General features: G+C 36.7%; 1 protein-coding gene across 3 annotated transcripts in view; it reads right to left on the bottom strand.

Annotated features, from left to right (window-relative positions):
- The window catches only part of Ahi1 (Abelson helper integration site 1), a 124,363-nt gene that overhangs the window by 79,241 nt on the left and 25,315 nt on the right, over window positions 1-19,807 (bottom strand). For all 3 annotated transcript variants that reach the window (XM_028777359.1, XM_028777361.1, XM_028777360.1), the window contains exons 13-16: window positions 18,384-18,502; window positions 16,367-16,497; window positions 14,715-14,855; window positions 3,647-3,846 (exon numbers count right to left, since the gene is read on the bottom strand). In XM_028777359.1, the coding sequence (XP_028633192.1) occupies window positions 3,647-3,846; window positions 14,715-14,855; window positions 16,367-16,497; window positions 18,384-18,502 (591 nt within the window). The remainder of the gene's footprint in view (window positions 1-3,646; window positions 3,847-14,714; window positions 14,856-16,366; window positions 16,498-18,383; window positions 18,503-19,807) is intronic.

Here is a 19,807-nt window from a genome sequence, read left to right as displayed (position 1 = left end):
TTCATACCCTAGCATAGCCTCTGAGGCAGGAAAGGTGAGCAGGGAGGCACATGCAGGACCAGGGCTGCGGGGTCAGTCCTGGCAGTCAAGGTTTGTGTCAGGGAAGAGCAGGGAGCACTGCCAGGCTCAGTGCAGACTGAGGAGAACAGCAACAACCTATGAGCAAGGCTGTGGAGTCCCACTCCTCCAGGAGCACCGGGCAAAGGCTATCTAAATGGCTATGGTCAGGGAAGATACATATTTTTAGAATGGTTAAGCTTCTTAGCCCACACTAACATTTCTTTTGGAAAAAAAGAGAGTCTACTGATGTATACTAGAGGTACAGCACATGAACAAAGCCCCTCACTGTTTTCCAGTTGATATCTAGCTTCGTTGGCACTTAGTGGTAAGAAAGAAATCCTAAGTCACAAGCTCTTTTTTTTTCTTTCTTTTTTTTGGTTTTTCGAGACAGGGTTTCTCTGTGGAACCCTAGCTGTCCTGGAACTCCCTCTGTAGACCAGGCTGGCCTCAAACTCAGAAATCCGCCTGCCTCCGCCTCCCAAGTGCTGGGATTAAAGGCGTGCGCCACCACCGCCCGGCCACAAGCTCATTTCTTTGACAAATTTTTTTGAGGCTTTATTATTTTTCTTTAATGGTAACTGTTTTTCTTTATTACAACTTAATGAGACCATTTCTTTAATACAGCTTGTGCTGACATTTTTGCATGTTGGTATTTGCTGCATATGTGTATGCATATCATATTATAGATATACATATACACATTTATATTTATTTAGAAACTTAAAATTTATTACTATTTGAGGAGAAGAATTATTCACTAATTTTATCTGAGCAACTCTTTCATCAACTTACATAAGAGAAATATTTGGCAGCACATAGAGTCCTGGGTTTGGGGGTGAGTGGGGTAGTGTGGACTGAAGCTGGGCTGTGGGCACAGCAGATGAGTGGTCTTTCCTTGAACTTTATGCCCATTTCTGTAGTTATTAACCACACATTTAACTTCTGGTCAGTGAGATTTTATTTGCATGTGTGACCTAATACATACATTTTCCAGCTAATTTGATATCTGTTTCCTAATATTATAGTTCTTATTTTTCCCTTCTGCTATATCTAGTTTTATGAACTTGCATTACACTATCTATACTATTTCAGCTTTAAGATATATTTAAATATCTGGTAAGATAAGACTGTCCTCATTATCATCTCTATTTTTCCTGGCTCACCTGGAGAAGGCTGAGGGCAGCCGAACTATTTCTCAGTAGATAGCTACCATTTTTATCTCAGATATCCTATGAGAAATTTATATTTAGGATTTCATGAGTTCCCACTTTTAGAAATGAGCAAAATTAGGCTTCCTTAACGTACTCGAGAGTCACAAGGCAGGCAGAGGTTAGAACCCATGTGCCTGTGCCTGTGCCTGTGCCTAAGCTCTCGGCCAAGAGCTCCTTACAATGCATTCTCACTTCACATGCATTCTTAAACATGCTGATGAGTTAGTGCTCCAGCTTGTTAATTGGAGACTTTAAGTATCAACTTTCCATATTACCATTTGCAATGCAGAGTTTTAAAATTTGTCTTTGTGTTTTTTTTATTTTTAACTTAGCCAGGAAGTCTTCCTTTTTAAATAAAATTCTCAGACTACCTTTTGATTTCATTAATAAAAATAAAAATTCTGATATTCTATTTCACAAAATAATTCTATTTCACAAAACTTTTCTGAGACAGGGTCTTCACTGAAGCTGGAGTTCACTGACTGGCTAAGCCAGGTGGTCAGTGATCTCTAGGGATCCTTTGGCCTCTACTTACTCAGTGCTGGGATTATAAACACATACCATATGGCAGCTTTCCTGTGCATGTTGAAGAACTGAGCTTACATCCTCAGGACTGTGCAGTAAGCACTTTAGCCACTGAGTCCTGTAATTCACAACATCTACTTAATGGCGCTCTTGCTTTAAATGAGGTTATCATTTCTCCATGAATGCCAGTCCAGTTTAATGTCTGACTTCGGTTTGTCCAGCAGGTTTTATGCAGCTCTGTATTTGAGTTCTATTTAGAATACCAGCAGTGGTTAGGTAGGCACTAATGGACTGGGGAGATCTTTTGAGGAAACAGAATATGGTGTTAAAGGGATAAAGGAGAAATCATAAAAGGGGAGTTAGGTAGGGTGGGGAATGGGAGGGGAAGGTGGAGGAGGCAATATGGAGAGGGATAACTAATGCTAAGGTCTTTTTAAAAAGCCATAAATAATTCTAAAATGTGTACATATATATCAACGGACTTTAAATGAGGTTGCCATAAAATGTGGAGAACAATACCCCAACCGTTATCGTAATCTTGAAAATCATGAAACCTGTCTTTTGAACATAAATAGCTGCTTTGTTTATAAAACAAGGATACCAGCTACTCTAGTGCCAATGTTGTATACCTGCTACAATCAACGAGTCAATGTGAGCAGTTTATAAGTAGAGAACGACTGCCTTATACAGTGTGTGTGTGCGCGTGCGCGCATGTGTGATGGTTTATCACTTGTGGTTGTCCAGCACTTCCTACAAAGTAAGCATACACGAGTAGAGGACAAGGGTATTGGCAGGCAGAAGCCATTAGTACATTATTAATACTTGGTGGCAATAGTGTAATACCAATCAGAGAATAGGAAGGTAAAGAGTAATGTCAAAATGGGGAAACTGGAAGGAAAATTAGGGTATTGATTTATCCTTTAAAAAGGAATACAGAAAAGAATGGACAGAAACAAAATAATAAACAGATTCTCTATAGAAGAGAAATTCAGCTATTCAAATCTTCCCTTGATCGTCCACTTCTGTTGAATTGTGAAAATCAGGCAAGCAGGTCCAGGGTATAAATATGATAAAAATAATCAGAACTGCCCTCAAGAAGCTGGTAGAAGAAGCTGGTGGTATGGATGTGAGAACAAAATGCCAATGTGTGACGTTCTATGTGCTAGGGACTGAGCCAGGCTAGCTGTCCTAAACAGAGTGTCCTGACCAGTGTGTGACATTCTATGTGCTATAGACTGACTGAGTCAGGCTAGCTGTCCTAAACAGAGTGCCCTGACCAGTACCTGGAAATATGCCAGAAATGAAAACTCACAGAGTAAGCCAGATATATGGAATCAAAATCTGTAGGAACAGAGCCTGGCAGTCAGTGACATGAGAAAGTTGGCTAGGTGACTCTGATGCATACAGAAGCTCAAGAAACACTCAGACTTATGCTTTGAGAAAGACTTTCCAAGACCTGATCTTTTAAGTAGCAGTCTCTGGAAATGCTGGCAGTGAGAACAAGACTCTAGATAAGTGTCAGCTATACCTGCAGGCAGCCTGCCCTTGACGATGGAACATGGTTTCTCGTCCTGTTCATGTGACAATTGTTAGGCAGGATTAGTTGGTTCAGAACACTTCATTAGGTCTTGAGCTGGTCTTTAAAGTGTGAGTCCTGATAGCATGATACATTAGTAAAAATTTAGCTTGTATGCGATGAATAATGGCTTCAAAACTAGTACTTGGAAAGAACTATAAAAGAAAAACTCGTTTTAAGAAATTAAGTAACTTCCTTATGTTAATCTTTATTACATGATAATGGTTTTAAATTTTCAACTACTAAAAAATTTAAATAAATGAAATAAACATACTGTGACAGTTTCGAGTCTCTGTTTCACAAGTTGAATCTTTCTTGATGAATTATTTTCGGTGTTGACAAATTCATCAATCTGAAAAGAGCCCTGTTGGGGCAGTTTAGGACAGGTGCATAGAGCATCCTCACTCTGATGTATCCCAGGTAACGGGAGTGTCCCACTATAGCGTTTCAACATTTCGGCTTCCTGCTGGGCTACTAAAAAGAAAAAAGAATCTAAAATTAGTTCAAATAATCACAGCAAAAAGAAAATCAAATTCTAAAGGCATGAAATGATAAGAATAAATAGTCAGAAACTCAACAGTACATTCTCATTGCTAAGTAACAAGAAGGAAACATGACTGAAAAGATGAAAAACTATAGGTGATATGAAATCACAGAAAATTGATAATTCTTCAACAAGTTATTTTATAATAGAGCTTTGTGGGGAATGTAAACTGAGATATAAGCCTAATACATATTTAAATACATACAGATAATATTTCAAATGCTCAATAATGAAACAAAAAGGACAAAAATAATCACAAACCCATGTACCTAAGCCTATTTGTACACTTCTATCTCTTCAAATTCAAATTTTATACATATATCTATTTTGTACAAAACATTAAAATGTAAGTATAATTTAAAAATTTCTCAATTTAAATACAAATTAAATACAAACTTCTATAACTACCCTGTTAAATGTTTTATAACATCTATGAATCATAATTTTAAAACACTTTTCTCTGTCACTAAATATTTACAATGTTTTGTCTTTCTGTTGTAGATGTTATATGAAAAGTACTTTTCGTAGTCAGCTTTGTTTCTTAACATAATTTTTGTTTTGGATTAAATACCTATACAGACACATAGGCTTAATTAAATGGTGTTGATTTTGACAATGGTGGTAACCAATGGTGACCAGTGGTAACCAGTGGCAACCAGTGCTGAGAGCAGCATCTCACTGCTCTTTATTAGTCATAAGATGCTCAAATATATTCTCTCACTTGACTGGATAAAGGAATCTGAAAAAATTAATCCAAAGGAGAAAAATACATAAAGTTATTATTTAAAAACTATGTCCTAATTATACAATATTGAAATGGAGGGCTTTCTAAAAATGACACAAAAAGAAGAAAATGAAAACTGGAATCAATGAACAAGCCATCAAATTCTGTGTACTCTTACAAACAGAAACATGAGGTGAGATGTTTGTGTTTCAGAAAAACAGATTTATTATATTTCATAGACTATCCATTATAGGGCTGTATGAGCTGGAAAAGGTCAAGAATTACCAACATTATTATGAAAAAATAGGATCCATTTTGCTATAGGAACATTTAGATCTTTATTTAAACAAATGAAGTCCTACAATGATATAAATGAAAAAGCAAATGACAGGCAATGACTTTTCATATTTCTGGATAAAAATATAGTAAAAAGAACCAGATTTACTTTCTTGGTCAAAAATCAGCAAATAATGAACAAAATACAGAAAAGGGAAAAAAAGATTTCTTTGCAAGATATTTCTATGTCATGCTAAAGCAGGAGAGAAAAAGGAGGCATCTAGGGAATGAAACTTAAGGTGGCAGTGACTCCAAAGAGCTAACCCTGTATCTCTGTAAAAATACCTGAAGGAAATAAAAACAAACAAACAAACAGGCAGAAAAAATACCTCATAAGCCACTAGAACAACTAACTTCAGTTCGGTTACCATGAGAGGGATATACAACAATTAACGGGTGACTATACAGTTAGATGTCTGGATAATGGTAAAGAGACCAACAGAACAGAGAACCCAGGACATATACAGACAAGGAACGAGATAACCGTGAAGAACACGGATTTCATTAAATGGTGCCAGGACGGTTGGACATTCAGATGAACTTTGATTCATACTTCACGCCCTGTGGTGAGATGCCAATATAAAACACTGAGCTCCGAAAGTTCAGGAATGAAACATACGCAAACAATTCTGGGAGCATGGAGTAAGCAAAAGTTTCTTAGATACAAAACTAAAATCCAGGACAGAGCAAACTGATAATTTCTACTTCAAAAATTTAATGTTCTGTTCTTCAAAGTGTTAAAGTAATTAGAAGACAGGACGAACACTGGGAGGAGTATCTGTCACTCATATGCCTGGGAGCACCTGCATGTAGAACTCTCACATCAAAACAAAGAAAAGAAATCAACTTAAATAACAACAACAACAACAACAACAAGCCGAAAATACAGTCCAATTGTAAACAGGTTCTGAAGAAGCTCTAAAGATGGTGGGCAGGTGCCTAAGAAAGCATCACCAGTAAGAAAGAGATGAACAAATCAGACCAAGGGCAAAGCAGAAAGTCTGTCTGTCAGAATGGCTAAAACAAAAAAGTCTTGCTATGTCAGATTTGCCAAGGGTATGAAGAAGCTTGAACACTTGAGGGGAAAGGCTACTTTAGTTTTTTTGTGAGACAGTCTCTGTAGAGTGTAGGCTAGCTTCAAACTTACTCTTCCTCCCTCAGTCTCTTAAGTAGTAAGATTACACGTGTATTACCATGTCTAGCTTGGCTTAAGAAAATACACTGGCAATATGATCCTGACCTTTCATTTTTATGAATTTATATAAGGGAAATGAAAGCATCTTTAGAATAAAAAACTTGCACATGAAGACTCAGCAACTTTATTTGTAATGTTATAAGCTAGATATCTATCAACAGACAACAGATACACGGGTAAATCTCTTGAATGGAGCAACAGTAGGCAGTTAAAATGATGAGCTGTTGATAGATGCTAAAACATAAGTGAACACCAAAGTAATTTAAGCACGAAAAAATGAAGACATAAAAGAATTCATGGCACATACAGTATCTTTTATTGTAAACCATTCTAAAACAGGGACACTAATTTATAGTACTTTCAAGGAGTGAAAAAGAGGAGGACACAATTAAAATGGGGCACAAAGTGACTGAAGGGTGATGGGAGTGTCCACTGCTGTGACTTGAGGTGATGTTCTTGCAAGTAGGTAAATTATCAAAGCATATATTTAAAGTTCATAGTTTATTGTACATAAATGACCCCAATAAAGCTGTGTATACAAACACACAAAGCAAATGGCAAGGATGACAGAAAAGGCTAACTATTCTTGATATGCAAAGAGGACCCAGGAAATCCATTTAGAAGACCAAAGCAGCAGGAAATCCAGAGCTACTCTAGAAAAGTCACAAAAGAACAGTGTAGCCCGAACAAGAAAAAAAAAAACAACAGTAAAAATGCAAATAAAAACGTGATGCTATTTTTACTGTCTTACAGGTGCACTCAAGACAGGTTTTCCTAACAAACAAAATGGGTAAGATAGGCATGTACTTAATCATATACAATACTTACTTTATAAAAATTCTTTAAATAAATTCTCTCTCTGTGTGTGTGTGTGTGTGTGTGTGTGTGTGTGTGTGAGAGAGAGAGAGAGAGAGAGAGACAGAGACAGAGACAGAGAGACAGAGACAGACAGACAGACAGAGACAGACAGAGAGAGAGACAGAGAGAGACAGAGAGACAGTATCTATGTAACCCTGTTGTTCTGGAAACTTCCTACATAGACCAAGGAGGCCTCAAAGTCACAGAGATCTGCCAGCCTCTTGGATGCTGGGATTAAAAGGCAAGAGACACCACACCAAGCTCTAAAATATTTAATGAGCATTAAAACATTGGGCCTTTTAAAGTAATTAACCATCTACGTGATATAGCACCTGTAAAAATGATAGACTTTTGATATTCACACACTACTTCATCTACATAAACAGAAGAGCCTGCTAATACCCAGCATTCTCTGCAGATCATGCTGGCTGAGATCAGAGGATAGAGCCCTGAGAGAAGCCACAGATGACAGCAACTGTCAATGACAGGCAGTTCTCTGTACCAATTATCCATTTCAATGTCTGTACCAATTATCTATTTCAGTGCAAAAGTTGCCACTCCCTATAGGGTTGGCTTTTTTGTTGCTGTTGGATTTTTTTTTTTTGGTATGTGTGCATTTGACATTAACGTTCTTATATTTAATTTGGACTTATTTCCAGGGTAACAAGAATATTTACTTCACCCTCAATTATTCAAAGATAGCTTTAGAAAATAAGCAAGTGTAGAGCTGTAGAAAAACAATTAAAGGAAAGTGCTCCATGTGTGGGATTGGGAAGGTCTGCCTCTACAGTGGGTGAGTTTCAGGGCTGAGAAGTCAACAGAAAAATCTATTTCATGATTTCTGTATTTTTCATGTTGAAAACTGTGCTACCAACCTTTAGCTGTTTCCTTGCTGCAAATAAACCTGTATCTAAGAGCAGTCTAGTATGCTAACTTCCCAGATTTTCTGAGCTTTTTATTTGTGAACTACAACTCCATCTAACTGAGCGAATGAGCAGCCACAAGGATAGCCAAGAAACACATGGACTGGCATCAGCAATAAGTTAACAGGACTTAACTACTTTTTCTCTTGTAGTTTTGATTAAACTATATTTTTAAAGTATTATAATACATTAAATATGCATTATGTTTTTTTCTTTCAAAGACTTTTTAACTGGCAAAAACAGAAAAAGGCAGTGACTAAATATGTTTTTAAGTTATTAAGTATGTTTCAAAGTATTAAGATATATTTTACAATGTATTGTGAATTATAATTGTGAATTAAAATATTCTAAATGGAGTAAAATAACAAAACCTCAAATCATGGTATTTGTTTCTACGGTGCCATGTCCACATTTATGTAAAAATGTGGACTTCAAGCAGTCAAATCAGCATCCTACTATATTGTCAGTACCTTTAGTTTTGTGAGGAGGACCTTTACAGTCTGCAGACATATTCATAAAGTGTACTAGACTACACTCGAAACAGAAACTGCTGTTTATAAGTTCTTCAGTCTCCCCAACCCCCAACAGTAGATGTGTTTAACACATATGCCTTTCTCACTGTAGAATAGTTGGTGATAGATGACTTTTGGATTATCCTTCAAGCTGTATGATGCTTGTAACCATCTGGAGGTTACCAAGTTATTTTAGGTTTTGGTTAGAGAACATGTTGCAATTAGACAGCCCAATTTCTGCATTATATCATTGTTCTTTTTACCAATGTAATTTGCATGTTTAAAACTTAGGTCTGATCTAACCTGCTATGTTTAAAGCTCACAATTTTAATATTCTTATCCACACACTTTCATCTCTTTTGGAGAAATCCTTACATGCATGTATTATAGCAGGCTTGGAAGTACAAACACTCCTTTTGGAGTTCTGACCTCTTGGAACTGAACCAGTTACTGCAGGGAGCTAAGGGATACAGCAGAGGAATGGACAAGGTAACAAGAACCTGCAGATGGCAGCTGGATTTGCTTGAAAGCAGTTATAGACACCAAAATGTTCTGGTATCCCCACAGGCTGTCTGCAAATCCCCTGCTGGAAGTGCTGTTCCCTTACTGCTGCCTTCCTATCCACATGACACTGTTCAGCTCAAAGTGTGTGACATGTATTGCTACAGAAAAACCACTAGCATTCCCTGCTGCAGTCTGGCTCATGGACTCTACTAATACCCAGGCTTCACATCCTGCTTTATGGTTTATCATTACATAAAATATGGAAGTATAATAGGCATATATAATTTTTATTTCACAGATTAAAAAGTAGATGCATATAAAATTGGAAACAATGTGTTGAGGGTTGGACAGAGTGACAGTGTTTGTCAGAGGTCCAGTCCCTCTGCAGATGTTCCTGCCATGCTGCTATCTGCTTTGGGCTACATCGTTCCTTCCTGCTATGCTTTAGAAAGCACACATGTAAGCATACAAAGGCCCTGGGGAGGGACTCATAGGTCTTGTTTATACTCAAGGCTATCATGTACATGAAAATCTTCCCATCTCCTTAGTCACTTAATGGCTGGGCTTTGAAAGCCAAGAATCCATTATGTGGGAAACAGTAAGTACTTCAGGATACAGGAAAGCAGTTTCATCAGGCCTTCATCATGGTAGCTTTAATTTGTAATTTCTTATACTAGGGTAAAAATAAATATTTAAAACTCCATCCTACAATCAGTACTACCTGTTATGGTGTAATTTCATGAAAAGATGAGAATTATAATATCTGAATTGGACTTTTAATCATTCATGGAAAACATTAAATGATACATATACTGTGGGTATTAAATTTTTATCACCTAGGTATTATCCTGTGAGGACATTAGTCAGATAGTCTGAAGCCAAATGGTAGCTTTACCCACAACTCTGTGACCTTAGGAGAGTTATTTCACTCTGTGGTGCCTCAGTTTCGTCATGTTTAATAGTGACAATAATGGGATTTTTCCCAAGTATTTTGGAAGTATTCTATAAGAAAGTACTTGATGTTAGCTATGGCACTGTTCTCAATAATCCCAAATTTACTAATGATGCCATTTTATATTTTTATAAAGTTTAAAAAATAACTCTATTCTGTAAGAATTTTAATTCTTAATGCAAACATGTACTGCACAAGAACTATGCTAAACATAGTACTTTATAAACACCTCAGGCAATTAGCAACTTGAGAGATGAGGGGGTCTCTTCTAGCATATGCTAGCCTTGGAAACTCTACGTACCCAAGGATGACCTAGAAATCATGAGTCTCCTGTCTCTGCCTTCCAAATACTGGGATTTAATGCATGTGCCCCCATGCTCACCTATAACAAAATTTTATGAGTGTAAAGGTGTATACGTCCCTGAACTATGGGAGAGCATGCCACAGTATGAAAAATAAAGCTACTACCAAGGTGACAAAGCAGATCACAGATCTATTTCTCAATAGATCTTTTCCAGATCACTAAATTCTAGTTTTAAAATGTTGTCATTGTAGAAACAGCTATTTAGTTTGACTAAAGGTTTTCTGGTACTATAATCACCTCTGTAAACAGTATGAAGGACCAGCAGTGAGCAGGTAAACTGAGTCTGACCCCTGGGTTTACAGCTCAAGTGAGCCTGGTGCACAACAGGTGCTTTGAAAGGTCTGTACTGCCACAGAAAGGGACACTGCCACCTAGTGAGAACTTAGACTCATTACCCAGTGTTAGCAGCACTAAGTTGCCAAGCAGACTTGACCCTACTTAACATACTACATACATAGTCATATATGTCAGCACTTAGGCTAGGTGCTAGTAATAAACAAATGAAAAAGCCTATATTTTTGCTTCCTACAAGACATAAAAATACCATAGAAATTACATATTTCAAAGAAACTGATACTACAGAGAAAAGTTTTACCATTCAAAACCTAATATAGCAGGTCATATGCTAATTAATTTAGAAGGCAAATATGAATATAAATTTTGGCTGGGTGGTGGTGGTTGTGCATGCCTTAATCTTAGACAGAGGCAGATAGATCCCTGAGTTCGAGGTCAGCCTGATCTATGGAGTGAGTTCCAAGATAGCCAGGGCCACAAAGAGAAACTCTATCTTAAATAAACAAAACAAAGCAAAACACAAACAAAACTAACAACAACCAAACCAAACAAAAAAACAGTCTACAGTGACTCAACTCCTAGATCCTGTAAAATTGTGAAAATATTTATGTCATAAAACCATAGTGAAAAAATTTAAATATATATTTATAGTGTTTAATACAGTGTTAAATGGGTACTATAATTATTCTTAAATGTACAATAACATCCTAGAGACATAGACAACTATTGTTTAATAACAAAGCATTTATTGCTGCAGTCTGGCTTCATAGTTAATTCAGCAGAAACCGTTTCTCTGAGCAGTACCTTGTTGTGGGAACGTCAATGCCCATTGTTTGTGGTACACTGTGACTAAACTTTGTATTACTAGATGATTAACCCTTTCAAAATCAGGCAAATAAAACTGCCTTCTGAAAGTAAAAATTACACTTCTTACAAAAAAAAAAAAAGCAAAAATTCAGTAGAATGAAGGACTCAAAGACCACAAGCCGAATATACACTCAGCAGGAGAGACGCTTGCTGACTCTCACAGATTCTGCTGGAACCGAAAGAAGACTGATACATTTAGCTACCACTGTGGTCTCATTTGTAGCTGATTTAACTTACAAAAAAAGAACTTGCTTCTTTTTCCTTGAATATTTCAGAAGCTATTTTAAAAGTAACTTAGCTGTTTCTTTTGAACTTTATACCATTAAAACTCAGTAAAACCACATGTGAGCTTCATTCTCAGAAAACATAGTATGAGCTATGTTTAAAAAATAAAATATAGGGCTAAACTGTAATAAGTTAATTAAACATTAAAATTTTTAATAAAAAATTAATGATTATTTGAGCTACTGATTGTGGCCTATATTCAATGAGTACAACACTCAGAGACTGAAATAAGTCTCATTTTTTTGTACCTATATCATTAAAAAGAGTTGTGCCAAATCTTAGACGTCTTGAAGTTATTTTACTTCTTTCTAAGCTTCCCCTTTTTAAAAATAGGCAACAGAGTCTGGAAAATCTGTTGAAACATTTCGAGCTTTAAAATTTTATTTTTTTGGCAAGGTATAGGCATTGTATCAAAAATGTTTTATATGTGTTGCATAAAATAAGTAATTTCATGTTCTGTTATTCACGTATCGTTTCTGAAATGCTCACAGAAATCCATTCTCCTGCATCTAAAACGGTATGGCTCTAACATGAGTTGGTTGACCTTATGTGTTAAATGCTGCAATGCAGTTGGCCTGGTGTGACATCTGGGTTAGTAGATCAATGGAAAGGCTGAGTAATGGAGTAAGGGAGAAGCATCATCTTCTCAGCTCCACAGAGAAGTGCTTGTGGGTATGGAAAAGCGTGAGTTTCTGTAATGTGATTGGCTCCTGGAGATGAGCTTTATAAACAGTGTTAATTGTGGCTCTTCTCCTATTCCTTTACAAGGCTCCTTTACAACCACTGTCTTGGCCCTTGGAGCTCTCCGGTAGGGCAGGCACTGTTCCTAAAGTACCTTTCAAAGACAAGAGAATGGAGGGCCAGAAGAGCAGGGGGCATTAGCCAGGGTCCCTGAAATGAGCACAACAGGAGCCTAAGCTCCATGCTACTACTGGCCAGCTAAAGCAACTTGCTGTTTCTGAGCCAAGGGTCCCTTCTAGCGACAGGAAGCTACTTAAGGACAAAAGACAGAGCGGAACTTAACTAATCTTTGCAGTGAAAATTTCAAAAGTCTAAAAGAAAGCAAATTATAAACTGAATGAAAATGTTGTGAAATCTCCTAAGAGTCTGAGGCAATAACTGCTTTCTTGTCCTGGAGAATACTTCCAATTGGACAGCAACAGGCTGTAATTCTCCTTGTCTATGGGAAAACTGGAACGGGGCAAGTAACTGTTTCAGGGAACTTGTTACAGTGAGACAGGATTGGGTACTGGCTGACCTGAAGATGTCACTCACCCCTCTCTGGAACAGGGTAGCAGCATCTCTGGCAACAGTTGCTACTGATGGAAATGGTACCCCCTGCCTGGCAATTCTATCACTAGCAACAGCATTTCATAAATTTGAGTATAAGTTACAGAAATCATTTCTTTTCTATAAGGATCATTAAGATAAACCTTTTTCTGTGTTCTTTAAGATAATTCATTGGAAAATTTGTACTACATTCTATACCATGAACAGAACCTTCAGGTCTGTGATAGCTCAGGTGTCTAATCACACATTCTATACCATGAACAGAACCTTCAGGTCTATGATAGCTCAGGTGTCTAATCACATCTATCAGAGCATTAAATAAGCCAACATGTAGTGATTTAATAAATTTAACTTTGTTATTTCATTGAATTATTTGTTTATAGCTTCATTATTATCACATATACAATTGTATGGCTACATGTGTATAAACATCATGCATGTATATTACCCTAGCTTACAAAAATACTGAATCATGTTATGTCATAATTAACTAAAGCAAGGAAATTAATAGTCTTTGTACAACTAATATATGAAGGTTATAAAATATTGTTTTTGAGAAAGATTGAACAGTTAGAAAAGAAAAATACTAATTTCAGAATAGAAAATAAATATTTAAGAAACAACATAAACCAAAATTGTTCTCAGAATGCATCTTAATTCCTAAAAAGTAGATCTAAAGTTTTATCATCATTATTTTAAAAATGATAGGCACATATAATCGTTAGAGTTGAAAACATTAGATTTCTTTGCCAGATTCCATTTTCATCCACATTTAAAATTTTGTCCAAATTTTATATTAAAAATTTCTTAACTACAATTTACCAAAGATTTTTGCTTTAAAAAAAAATAAAATCACAGGAAAAGAAATTAGCTTAAACCAGTTTTCTATCTCATACTTGTAATCCTAAAACTTGGGAGCCAGAGACAAGAGCCTTAAGTTCATGGCTCCCTAGACCTACAAAGTGCATTCAAAGCTAGCCTGAACTACAAAGACTCTGTCTCAAAACAAAACAAAAAAGCTAAAACACATAAATAAAAACCCCCAAACTAAACAAATGCCCTAACATACAAACAAGACCCAAATAACAAAATAATTCACTATCCAACTAAAACATTTCAAAAATATGTATTTTGTGTAATATTTACCACTTAAAGTAAGTTGATATAGTCCTAATTTTATATGGATTTCATTTATTTATTTGTGATTCCAATATAGCACAGTCACATGTTTTCTTTTTTAAGACTTTTTAAGGTTAGCTTCAAATCAACACACAACAGAGGATAATGTAAACTTCTGGCATTCCTGTTGCCACTGTAAACCTAAACAGGCATTTACACCAGGTTTCCACCAGGTTTCCACTAGCCATGCACCACCATATCCAATTCATGGGGTGTTGGTAATCAAAGGCAAGGCTCATGCACGCTAGCGAGGTCAGTACTGTGTCAACTGATCTCTATGTGCCTCCTTATGTGCACTTTTGCTAACATCTAAATTCCATGTTCATAATGCATAGAAAATAATGAAATGTTCCAACATCCTAATAACAACCTATGTCATCTTTTGGGCTCTTTTATATAGTATATTCAAAGAGACTATGTTACTTGAAATAATTAATAGATTTTAATAGTGTTCCTGATTCTTGGTCCATCATAAATGTAAACATTCCTTCATTTACATTAAGTAGTGGACTTACCCTGGAAATCATAAATATAAAGAAGAATCGGCTCACTCTGTCCAAAGGCACAAAATGCAACCATATTCTCCAATGGATGGTAAGAGATGTCTCGAATAGTTGACTTGAATGGCAGGTCAGAATACATTGCCACTTGTTCTCCTGAAGAAAAAGAAAGGCAGCAACTTGTACTTTGCCACACACTTCTCATTCCAAGATGATTCTATACCTCACTGGAAGATTCTATACCTCACTGGAAGCAGCAAGGATGAGGCTCCCATTCCTTACATGACAAGAAATACTTCTAGGTGTCTGAGTACCACTGTGAGGAATAATTATCTGCACTCTGCATTCTGTTGGCTTCTTTGTAGGTTTTAGTCCAACCTCTTCAATGTTTTGTGGAACAAAATACATAGGAAGTGTTTTGATGTAAATGGAGAGGTGTGTACGATTAAGACCTGAGAAAAGTGTGCGAATTATAACTAACAAAGAATTTGCCAAAACTGGGGAGGGATTACAAAACTCAGTAATTGAGGAAACTCTCTTGTCAGGAAAGAATGAGCAAGGCCTCAATTTTTCTATTTTATTTTTCTCCCCTGGAGGCTGAGGTGCCAACTGCTTGAAAAGCAGCTACAAGATGCCAGCAGCAGAAGTCATTGATACCTGGGATCATCAGCCAGAAGTCTAAGGCATCAGAGACTTTCACAAGAACATTTCGTTACCAGTCAAACCATGTCATCCATGTTGACCATGTATCTACACAGTTATATCTCAGCTTATCACTTTCTATGTGATATCACAGCATTCATAAGGTGCGTTTCAAGCATCTTCACTATCTCACAGGCCTTGAAAGAATAAATATTGATTTATAATGTGAAACTCACAATGATATTCAAACAATCAAGAACAAATGTAATACATATTTAGAATATAGCTGAATTTTATCAAACGCTATCTGTTAGGGTCTGGTGTAAAATGTTCCTCATGGGCTCATATGTTTGCACACTTGGTCTCCAGCTGGTCTTAGGATGTGGATCCTTCCTGAGGTGGACAAGTATGTCACTGAAGGTGGGTTTAAGTTTGTTAGTGGTCCTATGACTGCTGACGTGTCAGCTTCTGTGTGTGTGTATGCGCACACGCATGTTCGAGTGTGCGTGCATGCACATACACATGCCTACAGACTCTGGTCTAAGAGCTCCTGGCGCTCTTCTACATCTGCCTCCCATTTTGCCACAGGAATGCTGGGACAAAGTAGGTGTTACTGCTTCTTGATTTCCATGTTTCTGAAGGTTCAAGCTCACATCTCCACACTTACATGGTAAACGGTTATTTTATCGACTAAACTGTTTCCTCAACCCCACTCTCTGCTTCCAATTTGCCAATACAATATGAACGGCAGCTTCTCACTACTGCCATTATGTGCCCCTTGCCATGATGGATTATATCCCCAGAACTCTAAGGAAAAAAAAAAAAACACCCTTCCTTCCTTAAACTGCTTCTTGTCAAGTATTTTGTCAGAATAATGAGGAAACTAATTATACCTGATTTTAAAACACATAGTTAAAAACACAAAGTCAGAATTTTTCTAAAAATACCCAAAGCTGTAGTTATCAAATACTTTGAACTTTCCAACCCACTCACCAAAGGACTTTTTAAGATCGATGAACACTTGCCTGTCTCTGGGTTCCAAACGTACACTATTCCATCCTCACTCCCAGAAAAAAGCAGAGTCCCACACGGTGTCAAAGTGCTGTGAATCTTCTCCCGGTAATTTGCTGCACCCACAAATTTCCTGGCTGCCAAACTATAAATAAACCAAAAAAAGAAATGCAAAAATGACCCAACTTAACTACCTAAAGGACTAGAGGGAAAGAAATGCTATTTGTAAATACTGAATTTGAGTTAATAACTATAGTTTTGAGAGTATATGATATGGTAGACATTCTGTGATGGACAGTCAACAAACAAGCAGTAATTCTATGTTTCTTTCTAATTTATGTGATACACTTCTTTCCTCTGCTGAACTATAATAATAATAATAATAATAATAATAATGATTAATATAAAATTAACATATAGACTTTCTCATTTAGCAACAGCTGACATTGTTTCAGTGCTCACAATCTTTAGGATAAGAAACCAGATACATGCTTTTTCACTCAATCAAAAATTCATCAATAGTGGGTTTGTGTGTCAGATAACAGAGAATACATTTTGATTTCAATGGAATCATGTCATTGTCTAACTGTATCTTATGAAATATTCTATTGTTGGACAACGTTCAGTGTATGTCTTGCTTTCTCCTACCTATCCTGGTGTGTGTGTGTGTGTGTGTGTGTGTGTGTGTGTGTGTGTATGTGTGTGTGTATTAACATTTTTGGTTTATATTTCCAGACTATGAGTTATTGAGTAAAACATTTATGGAATCTCTTACAGTGTGTTCTTACTGTTGTAAGCATTCTGCTTACCTACTTTTGTTTTTTCATAAACCCCCTTATGGATATGGTGTAGTATTTCTCCCATCCATCAAAAGGGGAAGGGATAGAAAAAGCAGCATCTGACTCTTTAAGCAGCCCTCCTCTGGAGTCCAGGTATGATCTTATAGGGCTCAAAAAGAGAATAACTTGGCCACCTTATCTAGTCCTAGTTTCTGTTTTAAAAACTTTCCTCTTGGTATTCGTTGTCAAGAAACCTATGCTCAGGCTACCTATATGTCTTGAACACATATCCCACTTAGAATTTTATTTCATTTCCTACCCTACTGAAATCCTCCATCTTCCAGCCTTCAAGATTGATTCAAAGGTCAGTATTTCAACAGAATCTTTAATAGAATTATAACTGTCACCTTTCTTGTTGCTGTAATATATATAGTGATTATACCACACATTTATATTCATTAAGATACACATATTGAGATCTGGCTTATCTACTAGCATGCCATGGATACTATGCATAGAAAAAAGAATATTCAGATTCCAATATTCATCTCATGTTTTCACCTAAATGCTTGTTGTTATGCAAAAGCCAATGATGAGATTACCAACTTCAGATGTGGTAATTCTGCTATCACTTTCCCACAATGTGCATGGTGGGGTCTTGAGCTATTATAGAAACGCTGAAGGGCTAAGGCACAAAAAAGGTATGTACAGAATCAACTCATATAGACTGATGTGTGCATTTCTAAATACAATAGCAAACCCAGAAAATAGTTTCTCTTGTTTGTTTCACATGGAACTGTAATACCAACAAAAAGTATACTAGCAGTACACACTGCCTTTGACAAACTCTGCTTGCCTTTTATAGTAAGGAATTTACTATCCTTTCCTTTGTTAAAGTAAAAGACAAAGATGCATTAGCCAAGAGACGCCTCCTTCAGTTATATATATTGTAGTCTAGGCCAGTACCAAAGTATGAGTGTCTGCTTTTCATTGTGAAAATAGAAACCACTGATTCATTTCAGCCTCGGAGCTACTCAAACAGTGTCAAGTAGATCTCCGTTGTGAGGGCTGTCCTAGCCCCCCACATAACATGCACCCCCGATCTTCTCTCATCAGATGTAAGAAGCAATAGAAAGATCTCTACAGATAGTGTGCCTAGGGCCACACTGCCTACTCAAAAACACAGCTACATTTTATAATCATAAAAAAAAACCAGCTGAAGTTCTTATCCTATTAGTTCTAAGATACTTACATCCGCAGATCCATGATCCTCAGTGTACTGTCTTTGGTGTGGATTAATAAACGCTTGCCATTGGGATGAACCTCCAGGTAACTTATTGGAACTCCCCTGAATTCAGTTTCCTTAATTTCCTAAAATGGTGAGGGGGAAAAAAAAGTCAAACTATTGCTACTGATGTGTTTGATGTTACATGTTGCACCATTTATAAAGGACAAATTAAATTTAAAATGCCATTTCCAGTTGAGAACAGTATCATACCTATATAATACCAGCATTTGGGAGGTTGAAGCAGGAGGATTGCCATGGCATATACAGTAAGTAAGTTTCAGGTTATCATGGGAAACAATATAATAGCATTTCTCAACAAAATAAAATAAAATTAAGAATAATCCAAAATTTTCAATTCTACTACATTGAATATTTTAACATTATTAGTAACAAGGAGTTTTAGCAACTTCAATTTAGATTTAAAAAATAAAAATAGCAAATTGTATTTTTCTGTTAGTGTCGTATTTAATTATTATGTCATTCACTTTCTCAAAATATAGCAATTCTTTTTTTCCTTTTTTAAAATTTTTTTTTATTGGATGTTTTATTTACATTTCATATGTTGTCCCCTTACCCCATGCCCCACCCACCCAGGAACCCCCAATCCCCTCACCCCTCCTCCTTCTTCTCTGTGGATGTAACCTCTATCCACCCCCCACTCCCACTTCCCCACCCTCAAAATTCCCACCCCCTGGGGCGTCCAGCCTTCATGAGGTCAAGGATCTCTTCTCCCACCTATGCCCAGCAGGGCCCTCCACTCTACTTCACATGCATCTTCTCACACTTCCCTGTATGCTTAAATCATGCAAGAAAAACTTCAGTATTTTATAAATTCAAAACTGACTCATCAAGTTTTAGAGTTGACTCTTTCCTCATAAACTTCCACTTGCTTTTAGAGAGTATGCTCCAGGCATAATATCTGCATTATATGACTGAGATTATAATCATTTTTGGGAAGTTTGACTCTACTCCTTCCTGCTGCCTTTTTCCAGTTATGTGCAGCAGCCTGTGAGGAAAAGTAGCTGACAGTGTCATTTAAGATATCAGCATTGAGAACCAATCTCCAGGAACCTTGAGTGAGAACTCAATATACATAATGCAATAAAATCATAAAATCACCTTATTAGTGGATAAAATACATACAGACAAGACCAGAAACTATATAGCTGTTAGCAACAGAGGGGATGCTGCTGTGTATTGGCCTTCACAATATTTGGGGGGAGAATGGTCAATACTAAAAACTTAGGCCACAAAAATATGCATAAAGTAGAGTCCATTAAACTAAAAGGCTGCTGTACTGGAGACTAAGCAACAGCTCACAGAACTACAGTGGGCACATTTGGAAAGTAATCTGCACAATGGACTACAGGGGGCGCACTGGGAAAGTA

This window comes from Grammomys surdaster, unplaced genomic scaffold (assembly GCF_004785775.1).
Source record: "Grammomys surdaster isolate TR1022 unplaced genomic scaffold, NIH_TR_1.0 280, whole genome shotgun sequence".
NCBI classification, from domain to species: Eukaryota; Metazoa; Chordata; class Mammalia; order Rodentia; family Muridae; genus Grammomys; species Grammomys surdaster.
Note: the sequence above shows the minus strand (reverse complement) of the source record. Positions and strands in the feature narration are given on the sequence as shown.